At 37.9% G+C, this 17,624-nt stretch overlaps 1 protein-coding gene across 4 annotated transcripts in view; it reads left to right on the top strand.

Annotated features, from left to right (window-relative positions):
* DLD (dihydrolipoamide dehydrogenase) overlaps positions 1 to 16,282 on the top strand; it is a 32,409-nt gene extending 16,127 nt beyond the window's left edge. For 2 of the 4 annotated variants that reach the window (XM_007455349.1, XM_007455350.1), the window contains exons 8-13: positions 12,380 to 12,570; positions 13,231 to 13,401; positions 13,720 to 13,909; positions 14,309 to 14,446; positions 15,345 to 15,434; positions 15,523 to 15,588. In XM_007455349.1, the coding sequence (XP_007455411.1) occupies positions 12,380 to 12,570; positions 13,231 to 13,401; positions 13,720 to 13,909; positions 14,309 to 14,446; positions 15,345 to 15,434; positions 15,523 to 15,588 (846 nt within the window). Of the gene's footprint in view, positions 1 to 12,379; positions 12,571 to 13,230; positions 13,402 to 13,719; positions 13,910 to 14,308; positions 14,447 to 15,344; positions 15,435 to 15,522 lie in introns of all 4 variants that reach the window. The other 2 variants (XM_007455348.1, XM_007455351.1) reach the window with 2 other exon arrangements.
* The last annotated feature ends 1,342 nt before the right edge of the window (positions 16,283 to 17,624 follow it).

Here is a 17,624-nt window from a genome sequence, read left to right as displayed (position 1 = left end):
TCTTCACAACCAGACTTCTTGAAAGAGATGCCCACACTCTGTTTCATCAGTTCCCGCTCACTTCTTCGTCCATGGCTTCTTGTGCCTTCAAATTGCTCTTGACAGGGCATGAATGGATTTATTGCTCAGTCCAGTGGACTGTTTTCTTCACTGCTTTATTTGGTAGCAAACAGCATTGCTGATTTTCTTGCATTTGAAACTTTTCCCTTAACTTCTCTGATCAAACCACACTCTGTGGGTTTTCCAGCTACCCTTTGGGCTGACTTCTCATTCTTCCCTTTCTCAGCCTTCCCTTTAATTGTTAGTATTACTCTGGATTCTGTCTCAGGGTTCTATTCCAGACCTTTTTTGTCTTACCACAGAATATTCTCTTCCCTCTTACCTCAGTTACACAAGGACTCATAAATATTTGCAGCCTAATCCTTTCTCCTTGCCTCTGAATTTTTATATCTGAATGCTTACCAGCATCTCTGTTTGTAGGTCTCACAGGCACTCAGTTCAGTAAGTGCCTCTTAACCTTTCTCTCCCTCTTTCACTCCCCAAAATAAAACAAAGCCTGTTTCTTTTCTAACATTTCCCATCTCTGAGTGGTACTGCCATCTATCTAGAGGCCTAAAGAAGTTTGGAAACTATATGTGACCTCTCCCATGCTTTTGTGCCCCATATTGAGTCAGTCCCTGGGTTGTAATGTGATACTACCTGTTAGGTGGCTCATGAATATATCCTCTTCTTTTTTTTTTTTTTTTTTTTTTTTTTTTTTTGCGGTACGCGGGCCTCTCACTCTTGTGGCCTCTTCCGTTGCGGAGCACAGGTTCTGGACGCGCAGGCTCAGCGGCCAGGGCTCACTGGCCCAGCCGCTCCGCGGCATGTGGGATCTTCCCGGACCGGGGCACGAACCTGTGTTCCCTGCATCGGCAGGCGGACTCTCAACCACTGTGCCACCAGGGAAGCCCCTCTTCTTTTCATGTATCTACTTAGATCCCAGTTCATGCCAGGATCATGTCTTACCCTGGGTTTCTCTTCTTTAACTTTTTCTAGTCTGTTTCCCCCAGAGTGGCTGAAGTAACACAAATGTAATTATGTCTCTTCCCTGCTGAAAACCCTTCAATGACTCATTATAGCTGTTAGGATAAGTATAAACTCTTAAATGTTGGTTGATGCTGGCTCAAATCTCCAGCCTCATTTCTAACCCCTTTCCCTCTCAAACTATTTTCAAGGTATATTGAAATATCAGTTCCTGAACAAGCTGCATTCTTTATCTGTAGGTAGGCCTTCCTTCTGTTTGGAACATTTCATCCCTCTATGAGTTTCTGCACTTTCTGAGCCCTTCCCTGCCTACCCTAGATGTCCTTAGGTACTTTTGCTGAGTGTTCCATTGCAGCCTATACTTCTTGTTCTAGCATTTATCTTGCTTTCTTGATGTTACTTGTTCACTTGTCTCTCTTTCATTAAATCATAAACTCCATGAGGGTAGAGATGCTGGCTGTTTCATTTACTGTGTGTCTTTAGGATCTAGCATAGTGGCTGATCTATAATAAGTACTCATGTATTGGCTTTTATTATTGCTCTATAAACATATGTTGATATAATAAATACCTTTCAAATGTCAGCTTAGAAGTTACCTTTTTAGTGGAGACTTCTGTTTAAGAAAGTTCAGGTCTTTCCTTCTTCGAGTCTTCAGTATAATGTGTCTGCATCTTTGCATCATCTACTAATAACAGTATATTGAATCTATTTGTTTATGTCTGTCTCTTTTATAGGACCATAAGCTCCTTAAAGGCAGAGATTGAGTTTTATTCATATTTAAATCTCCATTGCTTTTCTTTTTTTGTTGTTGTTTTTTGTTTTGTTTTGTTTTGTTTTTTTGTCTGTACCACGCCACATGCGGGATCTTAGTTCCCTGACCAGGGATTGAACCCGTGCCCCCTAGAGTGGAAGCACGGAATCTTAACCACTGGACCACCATGGAAGTCCCTGATACTACAGCCTTTAACCAGTTATAAACATAACTGAATACCTTGCTGATACCAAAATACACTACGTTAACCAGCCCAGAAAAACTTTTAGAAAATAAAGTGTGGGTTGTTTAAATGACCTGTTTGAAACACTTGTGGTAGTGTCTAATGATTGTCAAACCAGCTGTTTAAAAATCTCTTCTAGTATTTAGCAGAGATTGACCTCTGCTCCACATTTCAGAGTCTATTCTTTTTTATTTTTTTAACTTTTTATTTTGTATTGGAGTATAGTTGATTAACAACGTTGTGTTAGTTTCAGGTGTACAGCATAGTGATTCAGTTATATGTATTTATTCTTTTTCAAATTCTTTTCCTTTTAGGTGGTTACATAATATTGATCAGAGTTTCCTGTGCTATACAGTAGGTCCTTATTGGTTATCCATTTTAAATATACTAGTATGTACATATCAGTCCCAAACTTCCTAACTTCATTTGTGTATTTCTTTTTTCGACCTCACATATAAGCGATATCATATTTGTCTTTCTCTGTCTGACTTCATTCCGTATGACAATCTCTCGGTCCATCCATGTTGCTGCAAATTGCATTATTTTCATTCTTTTTATAGGCTGAGTAATACTCCTTTGTACATATGTACCACACCTTCTTTATCCATTCATCTGTCAATGGACATTTAGGTTGCTTCCATGTCTTGGCTATTGTAAACAGTGCTGCAGTGAACATTGGGGTGCACGTATTCTTTTGGACCATGTTTTTCTCTGGATATATGCCCAGGAATGGGATTGCAGGATCATATAGTAGCTTTTAGTTTTTTAAGGAGCCTCCATACTGTTCTCCACAGTGGCTATACCAATTTACATTCCCACCAACAGTGTAGGAGGGGTCCCTTCTCTACACGCCCTCTCCAGCATTTACTGTTTGTGGATTTTTTGATGATAGTCATTTTGACTGGTTTAAGGTGATACATCATTGTAGTTTTTTTTTTTTTTAAGACTTTTTATTGTTGTTGTTGTGGACCATTTAAAAATCTTTATTGAATTTGTTACAGTATTGCTTCTGTTTTATGTTTTGGTTTTTTTGGCTGCGAGGAATGTAGGATCTTAGCTCCCCCACCAGGGATTGAACCTGCACCTCCTGCATTGCACTGCCAGGGAAGTCCCCTTGTTGTAGTTTTGATTTGCATTTCTCTAATAATTAGCGATGTTGAGCGTTTTTTCATGTGCCTCTTGGCCTTCTGTATATCTTCTTTGGAGAAATGTCTGTTTAGGTCTTCTGCCCAGTTTTTGATTGAGTTGTTTGTTTTTATGATATTAAGTCCTATGAGCTGTTTGTAAAGTTTGGAGACTAATCCCTTGTCGGTTGCATCATTTGTAAATATTTTCTCCCATTCTGAGGGTTGCCTTTTCATTTTGTTTGTGGTTTCCTTTGCTGTGCAAAAGCTTTTGAGTTTAATTAGGTCCCATTTGTTTTTGTTTTTATTTCAATTAGTCTGGGAGACAGATTGAGAAAGGTATGACTGTGATTTATGTCAGGGAGTGTTCTGCCTGTTTTCCTCTAAAAGTTTTATAGTGTTCAGTCTTACATTTAGGTCTTTAATCCATTTTGAGTTTATTTTTGTGTATGGTGTTAAAGAGTATTTTAAATTCATTTTTTTTTACATGTAGTTGTCCAGTTTTCCCAGCACCATTTATTGAAGAGACTGTCTTTCCTCCATCATATAGTCTTGCGTCCTTTATCGTAGATTAATTGACCATAGGTGCATGGGTTTATTTCTGGGCTTTCTATCCTGTTCCATTAATCTATATTTCTATTTTTGTCCAGTACCATACTGTTTTGATAACTATAGCTTTGTAGTATAGTCTGAAGTCAGGGAACCTGATTCCTCTAGCTCCATTTTTCTTTCTCAAGATTGCTTTGGCTATTCAGGGTCTTTTGTTTCTCCTTACAAACTTTAAGATTTTTCGTTTTGTTCTGTGAACAGTGCCGTTGGTACTTTGTTAGAGATTGCATTGAATCTGTAGATTGCCTTTGGTAGGATAGTCATTTTGACAATATTGATTCTATCCAAGAACATGGTATATCTCGCCATCTGTTGTGTTGTCTTCGATTTCTTTCATCAGTGTAGTATGGTTTTCAGAGTACAGGTCTTTTATCTCCTTAGGTAGGTTTATTCCTAGGTATTTTATTCTTTTTGCTGTGATGGTAAATGGGATTGTTTCTTTAATTTCTCTCTCTGATCTTTTGTTGTTGGTGTATAGAAATGTAACAGATTTCTGTGTATTAATTTTGTAACCTGCACCTTTACCGAATTCATGATTATGGGCTCTAGTAGTTTTCTGGTACAGTCTTCAGGATTTTCTATGTATAGTATCATGTCATCTGCAGACAGTGATAGTTTAACTTCTTCTTTTCCAGTTTGGATTCCTTTTATTTCTTTTTTTTTTCTTTGATTGCTGTAGCTAAGACTTCCAAAACTATGTTGAATAAAAGTGGTGAGAGTGGACATCCTTGTTTTGTTGAGTATGATGTTAGCTGTAGGTTTGTCATATATGGCCTTTATTATGTTGAGGTATGTTCCCTCTATGCCTACTCTCTGTAGAGTTTTTATCATAAATGGGTGTTGAATTTTGTCAAAAGCTTTTTCTCCATCTATTGAGATGATCACATGGTTTTTATTTTTCGGTTTGTTGATGTGGTGTATCACACTGATTGATTTGTGGATACTGAAAAATCCTTGCATCCCTGGGATAAATCCCCCTTGATCGTGGTGTATGATCCTTTTAATGTATCGTTGGATTCAGATTTGCTAATATTTTGTTGAGGACTTTTGCGTCTATGTTCATCAGTGATATTGGCCTGTAATTTTCTTTTTTTGTGGTATCTTTGTCTGGTTTTGGTATAAGGGTCATCACCCTCATAGAATGAGTTTCGGAGTTTTCCTTCCTCTGCAATTTTTTGGAACAGTTTCAGAAGGGTAGGTGTCAACTCTGCTCTAAATGTTTGATAGAATTTGTCTGTGAAGCCATCTGGTCCTGGACGTTTGTTTTTGGGGAGTTTTTAAGTCGCAGTTTCAATTTCAGTGCTTGTGATTGGTCTGTTCATGTTTTCTGTTTCTTCCTGGTTCAGTCTTGGGAGATTGTACCTTTTGAAGAATTTGTCCATTTCTTCCACGTTGTCCATTTTACTGGCATATAGTTGCTTGTAGTAGTCTCTTATGATCCTTTGTATTTCTGTGGTGTCAGTTGTAACTTCTCCAGTTTCATTTCTAATTTTATTGATTTGAGTCCTCTCCCTTTTGTTTCTTGACAAGTCTGGCTAAAGGTTTATCAATTTCATCTTTTCAAAGAACCAGCTTTTAGTTTCATTCATCTTTGCTCTTGTCTCTATTTCATTCATTTCTGCTCTCATCTTTATTTCTTTCCTTCTACTAACTTTAGCTTTTATTTGGTTTTTCTCTAGTTGCTTTAGGTGTAAGATTAGGTTGTTTATTTGGGATTTTTCTTAACTTCCTGAGGTAAGATTATATTGCTGTAAACTTCTGTCTTAGAACTGCTTTTGCTGCATCCCATAGGTTTTGGATTGTTGTGCTTTCGTTTTCATTTGTCTCTAGGTTTTGTTGTTATTTTGTTTTGTTTTGTTTTTGCCAAGCCGGGCGGCATGTGAGATCTTAGTTTCCTGACCAGGGATCCATCCTTTGGTTGTTTAGTAGCATATTGTTTAGGCTCCATGTGTTTGTGTTTTTTAGCTTTTTTCGTGTAGTTGATTTTTAATCTCGTAGTGATGTGGTTGGAAAAGATGCTTGGTATGATTTCAGTTTTCTTAAATTTACCGAGGCTCATTTTGTGACCCAGCACATGGTCAGTTCTGGAGAATATTCCATGTGCCCTTGAGAAGAATGTGTATTCTGCTGCTTTTGCTTTTTTTTTTTTTTTAATAAATTTATTTATTTATTTTTGGCTGTGTTAGATCTTTGTTGCTGTGCACGGGCTTTCTCTAGTTGCGGCGAGTGCGGGCTACTCTTCGTTGTGGTGCACGGGCTTCTCATTGAGGTGGCTTCTCTTTACTGCGGAGCATGGGCTCTAGGCACACAGGCTTTGTAGTTGTGGCTCGCGGGCTTAGTTGCTCCGCGGCATGTGGGATCTTCCCAGACCAGGGCTTAAACCCTGCAATGTGTTCCCTGCATTGGCAGGGGATTCTCAACCACTGCACCACTAGGGAAGTCCCCTATTCTGCTGCTTTTGGATGGAATGCTCTCTAATTATCAATTAAGTCCATCTGGTCTAATGTGTCATTTAAGGCCTGTGTTTCCTTGCTGATTATCTGTCTGGATGATCTGTCCATTATGAAAATGGGGTGTTAAAGTCCCCCACTATTGTGTTAGTGTTGATTTCTCCCTTTATGGCTGTTAGTATTTGCTTTATGTATTGAGGTGCACCTATGAGGTTAGGTGCATATGTATTTACAATTGTTATATCTTCTTGGATTGATCCCTTGATCATTATGTAGTATCCTTCTTTGTCTCTTATAACAGTCTTTATTTTAAGGTCTATTTTGTCTGATACAAGTATTGCTATCCCAGCTTTCTTTTGATTTCCATTTGTGTGGAATACCTTTTTCCATTCCCTCACTTTCAGTCTGTATGTGTCCCTAGGTCTGAAGTGGGTCTCTTATAGACAGCATATATACAGGTCGTGTTTTTGTATCCATTCAGCAAGCCTGTGTCTTTTGGTTGGAGCATTTAATCCATTTACATTTAAGGTAATTACCGGTATGTATGTTCCTATTGCCATTTTCTTAATTGTTTTGGCTTTGTTTTTCTAGGTGTTTTTTCTTCCCTTCCTCTTTTGTTTTCTTCTCTTATGGTTTGATGACCATCTTTAATGTTGTGTTTGGGTTGCTTTTTCTCTTTTGTGTTTGTAAGTATTGTAGGTTTTGGGTTTGCTCTGCCCATAAGATTTTGATACAGCAGCCTATATATGTGTAAGGTTGTTTTAAGTTACTGGTCTCTTGCTTGCCTAGAGAAGTTCCTTTAGGATTTGTTGGAAAGCTGGTCTGGTTTTGCTGAGTTCTAGCTTTTGCTTGTCTGTAAAGCTTTTGATTTCTCCATCAAATCTGAATGAGAGCCTTGCTGAGTAGAGTATTCTTGGTTGTAGGTTCTTCCCTATCATCACTTTAAATATATCGTGTGACTTTCTTCTGCCTTGCAGAGTTTCTGCTGAGAAATCAGCTGGTAACCTTATGGGAGTTCCCTTGTATGGTATTTGTCATTTTTCCCTTGTTGCTTTTAATAGTTTTTTTTTGTGTTTAATTTTTGTCAGTTTGATTACTGTGTGTCTTGGCTTGTTCCTCCTTCAGTTTATCCTGTCTGGGACTCCCTGCGCTTCCTGGACTTGGGTGACTGTTTCCTTTCCCATGTTAGGGAAGTTTTCAGCTATTATCTCTTCAAATATTTTCTCAGGTCCTTTCTGTCTCTCTTCTTCTTTTGGGACCCCTATAATGCGAATGTTGGTGCGTTTAATTAATGATGTCCCAGAGGTCTCTTAGACTGTTTTCATTTCTTTTCATTCTTTTTTATTTATTCTGTTCACACTGTGATTTCCACCATTCTGTCTTCCAGGTCAGTTATCCGTTCTTCTGCCTCACTTATTCTGCTATTGATTCCTTGTAGTGTATTTTTCATTTCAGTTATTGTTCATCTGTTTGTTCTTTAGTTTTCTAGGTCTTTGTTAAACATTTCTTGCATCTTCTCAATCCTTGCCTCCATTCTTTTTCTGAGATCTTAGATCATCTTCACTATCATTATTCTGAATTATTTTTCTGGTAGGTTGGCTATCTCCACTTCTCTTCATTGTTCTTCTGGGATTTCATCTTTTTCCTTCATCTGGGACAAATTCCTCTGCCGTCTCCTTTTGACTGACTTTCTGTGATTGCAGTTTCCATTCCGTAGGCTACAGTATTGTGGTTCTTGCTTCTGCTGGCTGCCCTCTGGTGGATGAGGCTGTCTAAGAGGCTGGCAGGCTTCCTGATGGGTGGGGATGTGTTCCCGTCCTGTTGGTTATTTGGCCTGAGGTGACCCAGCAATGAAGCGTACAGGATGTTTGGTGGGGCTGATGGCTGCCTCCGGGAGGGCTCGTGCTGATGGGTACTCCCCAGAACTGTTGCTGCCAGTGTCTTTGTTCCCGCAGTGAGCCACAGCCGCCCCCTGCCTCTGCAGGTGACCCTCCAATACTAGCAGGAAGGTCTGGCCCAGTCTCTTATGGGGTCACTGCTTTTTTCCCCTTGGTCCTGGTGTGCATGAAATTTTGTGTGTGCCCTCCAGGAGTGGAGTTTCTCTTTCCCCCAGTTCTGTGGAAGTCCTCTGATCAAACCCCGCTGGCCCTCAAAGCCGGATTCTCAGGGGACGACTTCTCCCTTTCCCAGACTCCCAGGTTGGGAAGCCTGTCGTGGGGCTCAGAACTTTCACTCCTGTGGGAGAACTTCTGTGGTATGATTGTTTTCCAGTTGTGGGTCGCCCACCGGCGGGTATGGGATTTGATTTTATCTCGATTGTGCCCCTCCTACTGTCTTGTTGTGGCTTCTTCATCTTTTGATGTAGGGTATCCTTTTTGGTAGGTTCCATCATTTTTTAGTTGATGGTCATTCAGCAATTAGTTGTGATTTTGGCGTTTCCATAAGAAGGGGGTGATCTCTCGTCCTCCTACTCCATCATCTTGAGCTAATCTCCAGGATCTATTCTTATTTAGAATCTATTCTTTTCCACCTTTGGCAGCACTCTTATGCTAATGAAGTTCCCAGAGTTCACTGGTGGACTGTCTCTGTTATCCAAACTCTGTGATCTAATTTGTTTGATTAGGGAGTTAATTCATCCAAAATCATTAGTTGTTGTTGCCTTGGGCTTCACTTCTCACTTAATGATACTTCTTCAGTTCACTCCACTTTGAAAATTGTTCTCACAGAGGGATAAAAAAAGAAAAAAGGAATAATAGATTTACTTTCTTTTGTTAAACAGTATAATAATATCCTAAGCAGTAATTCTAGTTCCTCCATCTCTGCACTTTTGCTTTAGGTTTTTTACAAGTCTTCGGTCATTCCAGATATCTTGCCACAATATTTTAGGTGTCTCTTACCATATTGAATTAGTTTTTACATGTCATTTTGAAAATTTCGTCTTATCAGAGAATTTACTGTGTAGTCCTACATATCTCTTTACTTTCTCATAAAGTTAGTCATATGACTTCTATTTTTTATTTATAGTTCTTGTTCCTTCTTCCATTACAGTTTAATGTAGTGCCTTCAAGAACATAGGTTTTGGAATCAGATATAAATTTGAATTTTAGCTCTGCCTCTTAATGATTTTATGTCCTTGTTAAATTTATAACCCTCTCGGAACTAGTTGATTCATCATAAAAAGGAGGAAAAGAATAATTGCCTTATAAGATTTTGTTGGGATTTTATAAAGTTAATACATTTAAGAAACTTAACATAGTGCCTGGCATTTAACAAGCTGTAAATAAATTGTAGATCTTATTGGAGTTTTCCTGTCTCTAAGGATTTTGAAATCAGCTTTCCTAAAGAGTAGGGCACTTGTCTCACTATGCTTATTGTTCCTTACTTTGAATTATAGACTTTGAGATGCTGCTTCTCATCATTTGTACTCTTACTATTTCGATTTAGGTTCAGAAAAGTGATGCCTTTTTTTTAAACATCTTTATTGAGATAAAATTCACATATATAGTTCACCCATTTAAAATGTACAATTCAATGATTTTTAGTATATGCACAGAGTTATGCATCTGTCATCAGTATCTAATTCCAGAACATTTTCATCACCCCAGAAAGAAACCCCGTGACTATTAGTAGTCATTCTATATTCCTCCCTTCTTCCAGCCCTTGGAAATGTAATCTACTTCCTGTGTCTATGGATTTGCCTATCCTGAACATTACGTATAAATGGAATTCATGCAATATGTGGCATTTTGTGTCTGGCTTCTTTCACTTAGCATAATGTTCTCAACGTTCAGGTATACTTCATTTCTCTGTATGGCCAAATAATATTCCATTCTATGGATATAGCACATTTTTTAAATTAATTGATCAGTTGATGAACAGTTGGGTTGTTTCCACTTTGGGGCTAGTATGAATAATGCTGCTATGAACATTTGTGTACAAGTTTTTGTGTAGACATCTGTTTTCATTTATTTTGAGTATATACTTAGGAGTAATTATGTTTTTAACCTTTCAAGGAACTGTACAGCAGTTGGGAGATTGGGATTGACATATATACACTAATATGTATAAAGTAGATAACTAATAAGAAACTACTGTATAAAATAAATTAATTAAATTAAATTTTAAAAAAAAAGAGTTGGGAGGCCAGAAGGAGGAGCTCTCTCGCCCTACCACTAGTAGTCAGTTGCAGATCCAACAGGAGGAGACATACCTCGCATCTCCAACAGGAAGAGGGTTACTACTGTACTACCACGGCAGAAGGAAGGTTGATTCTCCTTGCAATAACCTTGCCAATGGGAGACTGTCATTACTCAGACAATAAAAAACCACAGCTTCCAATTTGCAGGACTCCAGTGGACTTTTTATTTGTAACAGCCTTCCCAACTCCACCTTCTCCTCTATAAGAGAAACGTTCATCTTCCTTGTTTTGTGGACTTGCCTGTGGTTCACCATGGATTGTGTGCCTCAAATTGCAATTCTTTGATGTTCCCGAATAAACCAGTTCTACTGGTTTAAAAAAAAAAAAAAGGAACTGTACAGCAAAGTGAATCAGCTATATGTATACATACAGCCCCTCTTTTTCAGATTTCCTTCCAGGTTCATTTTTGTTATTGAGGTTTGAGACTTCTTTATGTAATCTGGATTTAGATTCTTTATTTAAATCCTTTATATATATATATTTTTAATTTTATTTTTGCCTGCGTTGGGTCTTTGCTGCATGCGAGCTTTCTCTAGTTGCAGTGAGCGGGGGCTGCTCTTCATTGCGGTGTGTGGGCTTTTCATTGCCGTGGCTTTTCTTGTTGTGGAGCACGGGCTCTAGGCGTGTGGGCTTCAGTAGTTGTGGCACACGGGCTCAGTAGCTGTGGCTCATGGGCTCTAGAGCGCAGGCTCAGCAGTTGTGGCACACGGGCTTAGTTGCTCTGTCACATGTGGGATCTTCCTGGACCAGGGCTCGAACTCGTGTCCCCTGCCTTGGCAGGTGGATTCTTAACCACTGTGCCACCAGGGAAGCCCCCAGTAGATGGTTTGCAAACATTTCTTCACAGCCTGTGGTTTCTCTTTTTGGGTTCATGATACTGTCTTTTGAAGAGAAGTTTTTAATTTTGTTGAAGTCTAATTTATCTTTTTTCTTTTATGGATTGTGCGTTTGGTATTGTAGCTAAGAAATCTTTGCCTACTCAAGGTCACAAAGATTCTCTCCTATATTTCCTTCTAGAAGTTTTATAGCCTTGGGTTTTACATTTAGGTCCATGATTTTGAGTTACCTTTTCATATATGCTTGTTACTGGATTTTTAGTATCATTGTATTGCCTCTAGTTAACTCTCACCCCAAGAATTCAAGAAATTTTTTAAATGAATACATGAACTTAATTTAGTTGGTAAGGTAAGCTCTTAAGGTGAATTTTAAATTATGAGATGAATTTAATACAGATTCTTGCAAAGGATATATTCATAGCTTTTCATAGTTTATTTAATGCTGTAAAATTATCTTCATATTGCCAGTTTCACATATAAGTATTCACAAGTTATAACTGATAAAATGTTAAAATAAAAAGCCAGCATTTACTTTAAATTATAATTTGAATGAAAATAGAAACATTTCTCTGTTGAGAAAATAAAATACGAAATCAGTTTAATATTTTGCAAGCATCAGTAATTAGCAATCTTCCCTCTCAAGACCTTCCTTCCCACTGCTGTTCCTCTTTCTGGACCAGTTACCAGCGTATTTCATTCCTTCTCCAAGTCTTTGTGCAAATGGCACTCGCAGTGAGGCCTTCCCCTGGCCACACTGTTTAAAATTACAGTCCCTCTCCTTTCAGTAGTCCTGGTTCTACTTCCTGCTTTATTTTTCTCATAGCTCTTTTACTGTCCTCTGCATGAATTTTACTTGTCTCCCCTGTCAGAATTTAAGGTCCCTGAGGGCAGTGTTTTGTTTACTGACGTATGTCTGTCACCTAAAATGGTGCCCTAGCATATAGCACGTGCTCAGTACATGTTGAGTTAGTGAATATTAAGTTATATATATTTGTCACAGTGTTAATTTTAAACCTCAGAGTTTCTAATAGGAACATATTAACACAAGAAAATATCTTACAATAAAGTGTTTAAGATCATTTTTTTAAACATTTGCTATAGAAGCCTTTATTTTTATGATTTTTTTAAAAATTATTTGCAGGGCTCAGTTTGGCAAAGACTTGGTGCAGACGTGACAGCAGTTGAGTTTTTGGGTCATGTTGGTGGAATTGGAATTGATATGGAGATATCTAAAAACTTTCAGCGCATCCTTCAAAAACAAGGATTTAAATTTAAATTGAATACCAAAGTTACTGGTGCTACTAGGAAGTCAGATGGAAAAATTGATGTTTCGTAAGTATGCTATATTTGTTTTTGTTATGATACCCTTCTGTGCGTTTCTTTAAGAAAAACATTGTTTTTAGAATCAGATTCTGTAACTTAATACCATTTTACTGTGTAGTATAACTCAGTATTGCTTATCAAGTCAGTCCATTGAAACTCACGATTGCACTGACGATAGAAAAATGAAGCCAGTGTTCTCATTTGTAATGTACTTTTTCATAGTATACCTTCAGAAAAATTTAAACTCTCAACATTCAGTAAAATTAATTGAGTATTTTTAGACAGATGCATGGGGAAATCAGTAATATTACTGATGCACTTGCTTACAGTGTGCTTGGTATTCTGTTTGTTTAACACTGAAGTAACTTGCCTAAGGTCACATAGCTGGTGGGGGTAGAAGCACTACTTGAACTTGGATCTGTCGGACTCTAAGACTTAATGTTCTTAAACTGTGTTATACAGCCTGTTGTTGTGAGGTTCTAATGATCGACCTCTAGAGGATATGTACATTTTTCTTTGCCTGACCCTTACGTTTATATTTATAATAAAATAAACTTACACTGTTAGAGATGTCATCGATACTTGAGAAATGTCTGGTCTTAAATTTCCAAGTCTATCAGCTATTCATGTAGATGTGTGTTTAACAGTTATACACTGTTCATTATCTAGTATTGAAGCTGCTTCTGGTGGTAAAGCTGAAGTTATCACTTGTGATGTACTCCTGGTTTGCATTGGCCGACGACCCTTTACTAAGAATTTGGGACTAGAGGAGCTTGGAATTGAGCTGGATCCTAGAGGTAGAATCCCAGTAAATACCAGATTCCAAACTAAAATTCCAAAGTAAGTTGGATACTTACCTGCATTTTCAATAATTTTAAGCAAACACTATTTTGAAAATAAGGCTTTTGTCATGCTTAAAAAGTACATTGGCTTTGTGGTAGAACAGTAAACTTAAAACATGTAAAAGCAAAAGTAATTAATTGAATTTTTTCACTACCCAGAGATTAGAACCTGAACTCACAGATATTTGAAGAGCTGTATTTGATTTATTTTTTGGTGACTTTATAACTAGAAGCGTGTATTTTGTTACCCTGGTATAACTGTAGATGAGTGTCTGTGATTTCAGAAGTTGACTGTTTCTTTTGATCTCCGTGGCAGTATCTATGCAATCGGCGATGTGGTTGCTGGTCCAATGCTGGCTCACAAAGCAGAGGATGAAGGCATTATCTGTGTTGAAGGGATGGCTGGTGGCGCTGTGCACATTGACTACAATTGTGTACCATCAGTGATTTACACACACCCTGAAGTTGCTTGGGTTGGCAAATCAGAAGAGCAGTTGAAAGAAGAGGTAATTCAGAGTAGTTTTCATCTGATGTGTGATTTGAGTTGACACCAGTGGTTGAGAATCCTTTCATTATTGCATTAATGCATTTTAATAACTATGTAGAACATTATAGGTAAGTTTGCATAATTTTTTACTTTGTGAGTATCTTAAAGGAGATCATTTGGTTGCCTGTATTCAAAAACTAGTAATTCCAGAGCTCTTATATTTGGCTGACATTTGTATTTGCTTGTGTTTGTACCCAAAATATATTTCAATAACAAGCCTTTTGGTCTTTCCTTCTATATGCTTTGTGAAGAATTGCCTTCTTGGGATTTATTTTCTGAAGAAATGGTAGACGCTTTCACCAGATGGGAATGAATTTTTTGATAGCTTATGTACGTTCTCATTTTCTGCTTCTCACAGGGTATTGAGTACAAAGTTGGGAAATTCCCATTTGCTGCTAACAGCAGAGCTAAGACAAATGCTGACACAGATGGCATGGTGAAGATACTTGGGCAGAAATCAACAGACAGAGTATTGGGAGCACATATTCTAGGACCAGTGAGTACCGTAAAACCAGAAATCCCACTAGGATTTCTGGAAAGCATTGTTACTTAGTAGATTAATTTAAAACCACCTCGTGTTTACATTCTGCGGTTATTATTTACTAGCCAAAGTTTGAATATGGCTTCTTCATGCATCGTTTCTAGCACTGACATTCTTGCCCATCGTATCATCTGCATTCCATGCTGCAACTAAGATTATCCCTTTAAAACATACACCAGGCCATTTGCCTGCTTAAAACTCTCTAGTGGTCCTTTCTGCTATAGACTTATATAAAAGGCCCCACTGAATTTGGCCCTGGTTACTTTTCTGACCTCATCTCTTTCCACTCGTCCCCTTTGCTCATTAATTCCCTGTCTCATGGGCCTTCTCTCAATTTCTTCATAAGCTGAGCTTGTTCCCATTTTAAAGCCTTTGTTCTAGAATCCTCTGCCTTCATATCTTTGCATGACTGGCTTATTATTCAGGTCTTAGCTCAGATGTTACCTTCTAAGAGAAGCCTTTCCTGCCACTGCACATGAGGTATGCCCTCCCCTAGGTATCTGGTGCATCAGTAATGATACTAGAACATTTGAGTGCTTACTCTGTACCAGTTTTTCCTAGATGCATGCATCAGCTTTAGTTTCCATGAGCCTGTGAGGTAGGTGGTGGTGTTCCCATTTTTGAGGTGAATAAATGGGCCAAAGCACAGAGTCAGTGAGTGGTTAGGGCCGTAAGTGGTAGGAGTTGAATCCAGGCCATCTCGCTTCAGCCCAGGCTCTTAATTTCTGAACTGCTTTTTTTTTCTGTTAAGGTTTTTCTGACTGGAGGCAATTAACTGTTCTAATCTCTTGTATTAGAAGGTAGTTGTTTTTGCCATAGAAACAAAATTACTTCTTGGTTTATTATTTTAAAGGGTGCTGGTGAAATGATAAATGAAGCTGCTCTTGCACTGGAATATGGAGCATCCTGTGAAGATATAGCTAGAGTCTGTCATGCACATCCGGTAACAACATACGCAATTAATGGCTATCCCAAGTTTCTTCTGATTCACACATACTTGGTTTTTAATTCTAAATTTCTTCCCTTTGCAGACCTTATCAGAAGCTTTTAGAGAAGCAAACCTGGCTGCATCATTTGGGAAATCGATAAACTTTTAAATTAGAAGATTATATTTTTCTGCAATTTCCTGGGAGCTTTTATAGAGGTAACATTTCTGAACAGGAAATGCTCACAGCTCCAAGAATTTCTAGGACTGAATTATGAAACTTTTGGAAGGTATTTAATAGGTTTGGACAGAATGGAATAATCTCATATCTAGATTTTAAATAAATTTAATATTTTATTTCACTGCGTTAATACTGCAGAAAAAAAGCTACTTATAGTAGCATCCTGGAAAATTTTCTTCAACCCATATTTTCATGCTGTTTATGAAAGGCTCAACTTCACTGAATTTATGCTAAGTAGCTTTTATCTCTGATACAGGATTTACTTACATGGATGGAGCTGGAGTATGGTATGTGAACAGCTGTGTTTGAAACAAGGTGATCAAGTTATTTTAAACTTGGTTTTCACATTGGAAACAGTCATTAGGATAAGTTAAACATGTATATACTGAACTGATGTAAATAAAAAATGATGGTCTATCAGTTATCTTAATCCCCAAAGTCTTGGTGGTTAGAGGTAGAATTTGTGTTTAGATTTTTAAGGTTCTAGCGAGGTCTGCAGTCTGAAGTATAGTTATATAGTTGACCAGAGTAAGGCAGTATATATACGAAATTCATATATTAAGTGGAGAAGCAATGTATTACAGTGGGAAATTAAGATATGGAAATAAACATGTCTTAAATATTCATTTACTGGTTATTCTGAGTGGATGTCAAGATGGTCCTAGATTTTTTATGACTACCTCTACCATACATTCTTGTTTATTACTCTTTATTATTGCTTTTATAGGCCTGGATAGATCTTTTTTTCCCACACTGTAGGACAGTATTAAGGTATTTAAAAGGTCATTATCCTTTCATCTGTTCTAGTGATGCCAGTAAATGTTTAGCATTTATTTTTAGAGAAACAACATAAGGGAATCTTTAATCTGTTGTCTTTTCTTAAGTGGATTGCCAGTGTATCCTGGCTGGGTAAAATCGACTATTTCTTTAAAGAGTGCTATAAAATTATATTTATTGATAAATATTTAAAATGGCTGTTTCTTAAAACAAATAACAAAGTGTTGAATACTAAGTAGACTTTATTATAACTAAATTTAAGAATCATTTCAGATTCATTCATATTTGATATAGCATAGATTTCTAAAGAAAGTAAATTAAGGAACTGAAATATACAAACCAGATATTCACTTGATTGCAATTTAAAGGTTATATATCGTCCTAAGGAAAGTTTGGAGAATGTAATTTATGAGCAGAAAGCTGTATGGAATAAGAAATCATCAGTTGATCCATAGATAAAAGGAAAATGTTTTGTAGCCTTCAGGTTTTTATTGATTTATATGTAGGTCACATTTTCCTTTTACTTCGCAGGTCCAGTGCTCTTGAATTGTATTATGGTCATTATAAATGGATGCATTGTAAAGACTGGAATCTGTTACATACCTCTGAAAATTTTTGAATATTTTAGTGGGCAGTTAACTTGGTTAAACTCCAAACTGTTGTCTTTGTGCGTGCGTGCGTGTGTGTGTAGGGGGAGGGTGGGTGGACAGCTGAAATATCTACGCAGTTGTTTTAGCTTTACCTGGGCTATCTGAAGTTTGTGCCATGCACGTAAGGTTCACAGGTCAGCTAGAGATTGGACAAGGGATATGCAGAATTTATACCTCTTTTCTGGGGTTCCTCCCCTCATATTTCAGTTGCTCTTGGTTACCCCAAACTCTGTCCTCTGATTCCTTAACCAGTAAAACTTGGCTTCTCTTCAAGTTGCCACTTGGGTCCTCCCCTCGGTGAAAAGCTATTAAAAATGGAAATCTCACGCAAGGCTGTTATTTGAGTATAACGCGCACCCCCCCTTCTGCCTACTTCTGGTTGTTGTCCAGTACTTTTACTTTTTTTTTTTTTTTTTTTTTTTGCAGTACCTGGGCCTCTCACTGTTGTGGCCTCTCCCACTGCGGAGCACAGGCTCCGGACACGCAGGCCCAGTGGCCATGGCCCACGGGCCCAGCCGCTCCGCGGCATGTGGGATCCTC

This window comes from Lipotes vexillifer, unplaced genomic scaffold (assembly GCF_000442215.2).
Source record: "Lipotes vexillifer unplaced genomic scaffold, Lipotes_vexillifer_v1.1 scaffold234, whole genome shotgun sequence".
In the NCBI taxonomy this organism is placed as follows: domain Eukaryota; kingdom Metazoa; phylum Chordata; class Mammalia; order Artiodactyla; family Lipotidae; genus Lipotes; species Lipotes vexillifer.
The sequence above is the reverse complement of the archived record's forward strand: the minus strand, read 5'-3'. Positions and strand labels throughout refer to the sequence as shown.